Source organism: Empidonax traillii, unplaced genomic scaffold, assembly GCF_003031625.1.
Source record: "Empidonax traillii isolate 1590-97213 ecotype Southwest subspecies unplaced genomic scaffold, ASM303162v1 scaffold95:size1152806, whole genome shotgun sequence".
Classification (NCBI taxonomy): Eukaryota; Metazoa; Chordata; class Aves; order Passeriformes; family Tyrannidae; genus Empidonax; species Empidonax traillii.
In genome coordinates, this window is record NW_020955288.1 from 620442 (window position 1) to 630674 (window position 10233).

Consider the following 10233-nt stretch of genomic DNA (forward strand, 5'->3'; position numbering starts at 1 on the left):
AGCCATCCCACTGACTTCAGAATAATACTCTTGGAATTGGGCTCCGTAGACACTGGGATGAAAAGGCTCAGCTGGCTGTGAACATGAACAAACATCTTTGTTATTTTCCACAAATTCAGCTTACTTCTCTAATTTTCTTCCATACAAGTCTGGTGTCTGTAGGGAGCCTGAGGCAGTAACTTTGAACCACCCCATGTGTTCTTACTGAGACTCGGCTACAATACCACAAATGTCAGTGGGGCTAATTAGTTCTCGGGCAGGGAAAACAGGCAGTTAAGGCCCAACAGGTGATCTAAAGCACAAAGAATGGTCGGTGTAGTGTCCCTTAAGCTGGTTTCATCAGTGATTACCCAGTTTGCTTTCAGTGCAGTGGCACCTCAGCCAAGCTGAGGATTCGCTCAGGACTGAGGGCAGGCAGCACAAGGAGATGTGGGGCTGCAAGCACAAGGTCATGTTCTCCATGCCCAGCTCTCTTTGGCAAGAGAACACAAAGTGATGAGGGTCATTTCTTGTCTCAGCCCTGGTGTTTCCAAGCATGTAATGTCCCGTCTCCCTCTTCCTTCCCCCAAACAGGTGGTAACAAACAGGGATACACAAGAAACCCTGCTCTGCATGGCTTGTGTATTCGAAGTCTCGAACAGCGAACATGGAGCACAGCATCACATCTACAGGCTTGTAAAGGACTGAGCAGTTATTTATATATACACTTCATTTCACTTCTTTATCAAAACACAGACTGTAAACCTCAACACTAAGTGGCAGTGCCTCTGGCCCAACTTTCACCCGCATTTTTCTAAATCCTGTTTTAGTGAAGTCATTTTTAATGTGTTCATATATAATTGTAGCTGTGAAATTCTGGTACAGTTGTAAAAATTATTTCTAAAACTAAGTGTTCTTCAAATTTGTAAACCACAGTTCTTTGGGAAGACTGTATTTAAGAACCTAATGCCTCTGTCTGAGGAGGCCTATTTTTAATTCTGATAGAAAAATGTATGACAGAGCATTTGCCATGGGGAAAAACTGACAGCGTTTATAAGAATTTATTTTGGTTTTTTTTCCAACATGAAATACTTGTTTTACAATGCAAGTGAAATTGAAATGAATCTTTAGCTATAACTGTAAATGAGTACACAAAGTTAATAATCTTTATAGAATTATCTTTGTAACTAATTAGGGTGGAAGATATGGACGAATGTAATTCACTAAATTATTTTTTAAAATGAAACATTTTTCTGTTTGAAACCAAATGAAAAATATAGCCTTAAGAAATGCCTGATAGAAACAGACAGGTCCTAAAATTAGGCAAATTTTGTATTTTTTTCTCAACACTAAAACTAATCTTCTAATCCATTAAACTTTCAAACAGGTATTGCAGGGAAGGAAAACATCATCCCTTACCCCTAACATATCTAGTGTATTTTAAAAGAGTATAAAGTTGTATTGTACTAATATGAAAATTTGATTATTTAATGAAAAAGATGGCTCATTTTGCAATAAGTAGGTAAATACTGAAGATTTAGACTTGCATTATATGTAGTCTTGTGTGTGCAGTTATATTTTATATGGACAACTATGTTTTCTAATAAGTTGAGCAAAAAACTTGCAACTCTGAAATGAACAGATGAACGGAAACAACTGACATTGCGACAGCATCGAGTAATTCATAAATAGAAAGCAAAACACTAACGTGTTTGAAAGAAGAATATGTACAACTCTGAAAGGATCAACAGCTTTAATATCTATGAGATGCTAGAAGATCACAACCAACAATCAGACAAAGAAGATTGGAAAGTGGAGATTTTTTTTTTTCTCCTTTTCCTCTCAATCATGGTGCTCTTACACCTCTCCCAGTTGTCTCTCCAGTTCTGACTGGCAAAGACCTTTACACAAAACAAACACATACGTACCACGTGGGGACTGCTGTCCTTTTGCATCCAGATGTGGTAGTATTCATCCTTCTGATATATTCAGGGAAGACTCCAGGAAGTGAAGTACAGCTGGAGATACTTTAATACTGTAAGGATTTGAACCATGTATGTGGGTGTGAGTGATTGTCTGAGGTAGCACATGTGAGAGCAGTAGTCTCATTCCTCCTGGTCACATCAGAGAGTGTTGCTCTGTTTCTTCTCTCCTGCTGCAGCCCAGCACAGCCCCTCCATTGCCTAAGCAGTTGTTTGGGCAGGTGCTGGGCCAGCAGTGGGTTCTCATGTGAAACCTTTGTCTGAAAGGCTTAGGGCTGCCTGACCAAGCACAAGCCACCTTAGAGATCAGTCATGAGGTATCAGCAAAGAGGGTTCTTGGGAAACTCTTTTGCAGTCCTGAATCAAAAAGTTAACATTTAGCAGGTCCCTCCTCCCTACCCTTTAGCAAACTGCCCACACACTATTTAAGTGTAGAATTTACTTGCAGGCACAGTGCTGCAGTCTTCATAAAAGAAGGTTGGTGGTTTTTCTGAATATTATATGCCTGTGTAGTACTTTCTGTTAGAATTGCCCATTGTTGAATTCTCTAGACTAGAGCAGAGCCTAGATGAGGTAGGGAGTCACTGTATGTCTGCGTCAGACCAGGTTCATGCTCAGCACTGGTGAGGCCTTCGGTTAGAGAACGATGCAAACACCACTGAGGGGAAGGGCAACTGCTTTAATTCCTCAGCCTGCCTCTGATCTGACTCTGGTAGGTGAATGATTGCTGTGATGTCTAGCTGTTACCTGCTTGTGGATATTAGGGCTGATGATCTTTCAGTTTATATTCTGCGAACTGAACAGAGAAATATGTCCATGGTAAGGTCTCTTTTAATGCTCATTTTTAACACTAACAATCACATCAGGAAAAGCACTGCATTGTAACAGCCTAATGGTAGCCCTTTATTCTAAGCACTTGGTGTTACAAGTCAAAAACTACTTTGTTTTTTTGTTCTAAAATTGTCTTTTATTTAGGGTTTGAATTGTGGGTTTGGTGATTTTTTGTTTGTTTGTTTGTTTGTTTAATAACAAGCAAACTCTTTAAGGCATATAAAGTATGTAAGTCAATTTGCAAAACCAGGTACAGGTTTTTTTTAATAGAGTCTGGCACACTACATATGCCATAACTATAGGATATAAACAGTCACAATGTTTATTGGTGTTCACATATGTAATATTAGGGAAACTACTTCCATCGTCTTTTCTTTACACTTCTGTAAATGACCCTGTATATGTTAATTCTAAAAAGCCTTAATCCTTCAACTGTTGAGTGTGGGGTGTGTAGTCCAACAGGCTGCCTGTAAACTGTGAGCTCTTTTGTAAGCTGGAAGTACTTATCTTGTTACTGTTACTTTTTTGTAGGAACCTTTTAATTGAGAGCTGCCAAAGCATTACAATATGCAGTGCCTTAGCATTATATTAGAACCTTTAGCCTCTTAACATAAATTTTATATGTTGTTTTATTAATTGGTTCCATTTTTAAAATATCTGTATTTTTTCCCACAGAAAAAATATTACTCTTTGACTGCTTGGTCTAAACCAACCATCTCTGTACAAGTCAGTCCCATTCCTACGCAGTTAAATGCCTATACCAAAAGGAAAGGTTACAGATTCTTAGTTCTCCGTGAAAAAGTGAATTGTATTAATAAATGCTGCCTTTTTAAATTTCATGACCAAATAATTAATTGTGACTCTTCTGCACTCTAGCATGAAAGTGCCTTTGGTTTGAAATTCCAGCTTAGAAAAGTGCTGCCATAATAATGACAATTTGTAGAGAGACCAAAAATATTTAGTTATCACCGTAATGCCTTTGGTTTATTGGAATAAGTTGAATCTACAGGCCTCCATTCACAAAAGAGCACCATTCATAGCAAAGTGATTTTGCTAATGATCAGGCTGCTGAAGAATAATCTACTGTTTGCCATTTCTGACAGCATTGCAAACCAGCAACTGATTTGTCTGTGATATAAAAATGAAAATATTCACATTTATATTCTCTTCATCCAGTCACGCATCTGCACAATGAGAGATCCATATACTGCAGAATTTCAGTGGACAGACATGACTTCACTGATCTCCTCTAATAATATTTCGGTATCTGTGAAGATTCTTTGTTTAGACACAAGATTTTGTTTACAAAGTCGTGCATGCTGAAAGTCAGCTGCATAAACCAAGATGGAAATGGAGAATCAAGAACAGCTATAGGGAAAATGCAATTGTGTGTTTTTAAGCATTGAAATGTTGAGTGTAAGCATTGTTAGAGAAACGCTGGCCAGCACAATTCAAAACAGAGGGTTGTTTTGTTTATCTCCCAGATGATGTCTTGGAAAAAAAAATTAGCTTCTCTTAATAACGTCTGTATTTGATACCTTCTGTGAACGGGGGCCATACTGTACACTACAACTAAAATTGATGGGAAGAGGAGCAAGATCTTAAGAAAACAATGTTAGAAAGAACAAGTATCAGCAAAACCAAAAGCTGTCAGAGGGATTATATAGTTGTGAATACAATTTTAACTTGATTTTAAAAATATTTGATGAAAACTAAGATTAACTTTTTATATAGAGAAATATTGTGACACTGTGTGGTAAATATTGTGATAATTCCCTTTCTCTAAAATACTATTTTTGTTATTCCTTCAAGGTCTAAATCTCACTTACCTCTATAAGACATGTAATCCTGTTGAACATAATGAGACTGAGGTAGGGCAAAGACACTTTAGCCCCATAAGCAGAGCAAAACATTTTCAGTTATTGCCAAACATTGCAGCTGTACTAATCAATATTTGTGATAAACTACACCTCTGTCTCATTAAAATAAGAATAATGGTACCATTTGGGGCTGTTAAAAATTACTACTAACAAATGTAGTTTTACTTACTTGAATTCTAGACCGATTTTGTTTAGGTACTGCACCACTATTTTGAAGGAATTGCAGACATAATGCCTATTTCTCACTTTCTCCTGCAGCTACAGCTCAGTAAGTTTGGCAGTAGCTTCTTCCGTTAGACCTCCACGGGATGGGCTATTGGGAATAATGAAGGGTGTACATTAATGTTGAATGTAAGTAACTGGCCACTTCGGGGCAGATACAGCATTTGACGTACTAATCCATATCTATTTATTTTTCCACTGCGAGTCCTGGGGTGTACTTGCTTCCTGAAGCAGTTCCCCTTGGAGTTTTCCTGGAGCACTCAGTCAGTCATACTGAGAAACTCCTTTCCTTGACCCATGAATACACTGATACACGTGCCCAGTCACACAGCAGATGTGTATAATAGAATCCAGTTTTGTACTTTTCTCAGGATGATCTCTTCCCACCCCCTCCCCCCCACCTTTCATAACAAGATGTTTAGCCCCCTAAAAAAGATTAAGGCTGGATAAGTCAAAGTACAAGAAACACTTCAAACATCTTCATCTTTTAACTTTTTCAGGTCATTCTTGCTGAGATCATGTCATTAGTTTTAGTATGTAAATTAAATCTTAAATGCACTCAGTTGACTAAAAGGAGATGGATCCCTGTTACCTCCTTACAGAATATATGTTTTTGGTTTGTGTTGTTTTGTTTTATGGGCCTCTGATTCAGGCTCATGACTGCAGACAAAAAATACAATATGTGCCTGAAAAAAAAAAAAAGACAAAAGAATTTTATAACATTGAAAACCTTAATAGCCTTTAATTCTTCAGTACATTTTATGTAAAACAGGTTGGGTTTTTGTTTTGTTTTGGGGTTTTTTTGCCATGTGCATTTGTTCACATTTGTAAATGACTTAATGGAATTCTCACTTTATGTTTATTTGTGTAATGTGTATAAAATGGGTTTGTGACTTAAGCATATTCATATATGGTCAGTGGTTACTTTAATATTGTACTGCTGCTGGTAACCTTTGATGTAGAACTTGCCTTTTGATGATAAAGTACCTCTAGGTTAGACAGTGAGGGAAGGCTCTTGGAAAAAACTGAATGTTCTCCAATGTTTTCTTAACATATTTGCAGAAGCTTTCAAAAGGAGTTTCAGTCAAACCTCTTGGCAGTACAGTATTCTTGTATTTGTTATTGTCTGTGTGTAGGTACTGGTACCTTTTTTTTTTTTTGTTTAAAATGTTTTAAGTGTTGGCTTTAAAGTGAATTTATTTTTAGTATGATAGTAATATGAAAATTATAGGTTTTGTGTGCAGAGAATTTTTTTATAAAGTGCTTTGTAAAAAAAAAAAAAAATGTATTCTAGCTATCGCGGTACATATGTGTGATAACTTTAATATCCATGACAGTTAAGTGCAATTATTTCATCACTCTAAAAATGCTATTTTTGTGTCGGTTACTGCAGGTGTTTTCATGTCTTTGCAAAGTGACACATTTTGATGCCTTCTTGATAAAGTGGTAGAATTTTTGTAGCTTTCTAGAAACTTTGTATTCATACAGTATCGATTGAAAATAAAGACAATGAAAGTGTTTTGTGCATTTATCCTAATCTCTTACATCGATCTGTTTTTAATGTTGGGTTTAACTTTCAAAACTATTTTCGAAAATAACACAAGGACTGACTTGCAGCAATGTCTCTGTACCTTCCTAAGGGTACAAAGGAACATCCAGCAGGGTTTACAAAAAGCCGTAGGGGTGGCACTTGAGGCTGGCACATCTGGAAGCTCTGTTCAACAAGGAGTCCATCATCCTTCCTCTAGCTTGTGTGTTTTCCTAAAGAAACAGTGGTTTCAAAACAGCAGTTAAACTGCATTGTTAAAATGGGAAAAGCCACCCAGGCCCCTTTATTCCAGAAGCAGGAATGACCTGTTTAAAATCTTACATAATAAATGGTTCCAAATACATCACTAACTTGGCAACTAGAACTGATTGAGGAGAATGGTAATTACCTGAGGTTGAGGCGTGTCTTCCAGGGCAGTGGGAACTGTCACACTCTGCGGGAACTGAGGTCCTAAACAGGTGGCATCTTTTCAAGAGACTGGTTTCTTGTTTTTCTTAAACCACTTGCCCCTCAACTATCAGCTGTACCCGGTAGCATGAGAGGAGGAAGCAGGATCAAATAGCCTCCTTCATTCACGAAGTGTAACCACCTAGCTAGGAAAAAAAAAATAGAGAAAGGGAAAGAAAATAAGAGGCATATCCTGAATCAACTGGAATCAATGGGGAAATAACCAGAAATGGGCAGAGAGAAAAAAATAGTACATCTGGCTCATCTCTGTTTCAAAAAGGGAGCAGTGGCTTTTGAATAAACCACATGCCCCTCCCATACTCCCCAATTCTCCTTCTGGGTGGCAGATGTTACACTGCCATTTTTAAAATGCCAGCAGAGCACCCCCCACGTGCAAGATGAATGAATTGAGAACAACACACAGATATGGTCTGTTTTGACCCTGTTTTCTCCTCTTTGTTCCCCATTAACTATATGGCTTCAGCCCTTTGAAGTGGGTTAGCAGTTTCAGAAGCAACCTGCTTCTTAATTAAGGTTCTGCTTCTTAATTAATTTAGGGTAGAATCATACATCTTCCACCTTTGGGAAAAGTGTCATGCAGCATTTCAGGTTGGGAGTCCCCATGTAGTGTCACACCATTAGTTTATTAATGAGCTGGTTTCAGCAGAGGCAGCAGCCTCTCCCTGAGGAAGCCCAGCCTGGTTTGCACAGGCAGGGAACAAAGAAGACAGACCAGTTACTCCAGGCACAGAAGGATGAGCTCTTGGTGATCCATGGACTTTTCTGTGGATTTTAATGTGTTTTTGTTTTAAGATGCAGCCTATAGGACGCTACAAATCCAGAACACATTTAATGCTCACAAACCCCAGGAGTAAGAGGAGGGTTCAGAGCTAAGCAGTGTGTTAGCAGGTGAAGGTGGGAATGGCAGTAGCGAGTGGGTAGAGACACTGTACTAGGAGTGGAAGGAAAAGGAAAACTGTAGAGACCCAGAGAGCAAGTGACTGTGAGGAAACGAGTGAGTAGCAGGGTGTTGCTTTTCAAAGAAAATCAAAAGCGGAGGGCAGGAAAAAATAGGAAGAAGAGAGAAAAAAAGATTATTTGAAGACCAACATCACCAATAAAATTTCATCAGAAGGAGAATTCAGACTAAGAAAAAAGTTACAACAAAACAAACATTCACCTTCTAGATCAGTAAATATAATTGCTGCTTTTGTTGTGGGTTTTTTGTTTGGTTTTGGGGAGGTTGTTTGTTTGTTTGTTTGTTTGTTCCTCTTGTTTTTTTTCTTCTGTCCTGTATTGCTTATTATAAGCCCTTTCTAGGTTGGGGCACATCCTCTTTAGGCTTACGGGAAAGGGCTGCTGTAAGCCTCCATTCTTGTGTGCCTCACTGGGGAGAGTTGATAAAGTCTGAAAACTTTAGCAGCAAAGCACCCTGTAGCTGCCCTGACAGATGAGGAGCTGTCTGCTTGGTTTCGATTGGAAAAGAGAGAGGAAGAGCACCATGAGTAATGGCCAGAAGAAAATCTGAAACAATCAGCTGAGCAAAGACACTCAAGTGCAAGTGATTGGTCTCAATTTACCCAGCACTGGTGATTTCTCAAGCCACCTTCTTTCCATAGATGTCTGGGTTTGGGTGCATGCACGGAGTCCATTAGAGCTTGATGAATTTTAAAAATATTGCTTTCCATACCCCTCATTCTATTCCTAGAGCTAAGAGCACAAACAGGTAGCCTTGATGTTGCTAAACTGGAGCAGAAAGCTAAAAAAACAAATGTTTTTTTCATATATCTGCTTCCAAACATCTTTTATCATCTTTGAGAAATGTCTCTATAGAAGAGTTTTGGAGTCTTAGGCATTATAGCTGTTCCCTAACTCTGATAAAGACAATGTCCTATGAAGGGTTGTGTTTGGGGCCATCAGAGCAAACAATGCAGGAGCCATGATTAATATGTATATATATCCCTTTTCATTCCTCTTACTTATACAGTTCAGTGAGAGAAGTAGCTCACAACTCATCCTTACCTTGCAATGCATCTTAATGCTGTTTTCTGGACCTCCAGCACAGGGAGATTATGGCAGAAGCTTTCAGATTTACTCTCTGTTTTGAACAGAGCACTGAGATGTATGTGCAGCTGCCTTTGCCAGGGGGTTAACAAACTACAAACTGATTATTTTTCCTGCCCCAAGCATGTAAGTTTGTTATGCATATTTAAAGACACTTCTCCATTTCTTTCTCTGTTGGCAGAGCCCAAAGAATAAGTGTTTTTTTCCAGACTTTTGAAAATTCCTTTCTGCTTAGCTCAGATGTTCTCTGCAGTGTTATCAGAGATTTAATTTTTTTCAAAGATACTTGTCTTTTCTTACCCTTTCACCTGTGATGTCAAACTAGGGAGCGTTATACTTGGCAAAATGTACAAGAATGGCATTCAGTTTATTACTATTCCCTTCAGTTCCCTATAACATCATTTCCTTTTTGATGCAGCGCTACATGAGCTGAAGGGGATGGAGGGGGGAATGGCTGTGACTTCATGATGTTTGGCCTTTCCATTAGTTTTAACCTGAACCCACGTATGACAGTCTCAGGCAATGAAATACTAGATTCAACCCCATTGCACACATATCGCAGCATTCCACAGCACAGAGAATCTTACGGCTTCACTATAAAATATATGTATTGGTTTTGCTATGGCTGTATTATATTTTTAATAGGGTTTAATCTAAGCTTTATCATGAGAATTCCATGACGGATGGAAACTCGACAGTGCAGTTCACCTCCAGAGTTTACAGCAATAACGTGGGAGACAGAACACTGGTCCCAGCAGGGTTCGTGCTCCCTATCTCCTCCAATGATCTCCTGTTCTGAGGGAGGTGGTGGTGAGTAATATTTGGGAGGTGCCCCAAGGCCTGCCAGCGATAGGCTCTGGATAAGCACGAAGGAACAGGTAGATGTGGTGCAGTAACAAGCAAACTCTAAACTTCTTGGCTTTCCTGTCCACTTTCACTCATCTCCCAGATAACAAAAGGACACAGTAACATGTGAGCAGTGAATATGAAAGGGGGAGTGTCTTGAGATCTGAGACCCCCACACACCATTTTTGCAGAATCTTTTTCTGCGACTGCTCTCTTCTCTAGAAGGCTATTGCTTGAGACCAGGATCACTGGGCCCCACAATTCCTCTTCACTCTGGGTGAGGCACTGCAGGGCATTCAGAGCACTCAGACCTAGCTGTGGCATCAGCTTAGCATGTTTTTCCATGCAAAGAAAACATCTTCCCATTAAGAATATCAGTGCTGGAAGTGGTACGGGGGTAACAGCAGTTCTGAGAGAGCAAGGCTCAGGGCTC

The 10233-nt window shown here is 39.1% G+C and overlaps 1 protein-coding gene across 5 annotated transcripts in view; it reads left to right on the forward strand.

Annotated features, from left to right (window-relative positions):
* Nucleotides 1-6415, forward strand: part of TEAD1 (TEA domain transcription factor 1) — a 156830-nt gene extending 150415 nt beyond the window's left edge. For all 5 annotated transcript variants that reach the window (XM_027881798.1, XM_027881795.1, XM_027881794.1 and 2 more), the window contains one exon: nt 574-6415. In XM_027881798.1, coding sequence (XP_027737599.1) covers nt 574-687 — 114 coding nt within the window. In that variant the 3' untranslated portion in view covers nt 688-6415. The remainder of the gene's footprint in view (nt 1-573) is intronic.
* Nucleotides 6416-10233: the final 3818 nt, after the last annotated feature.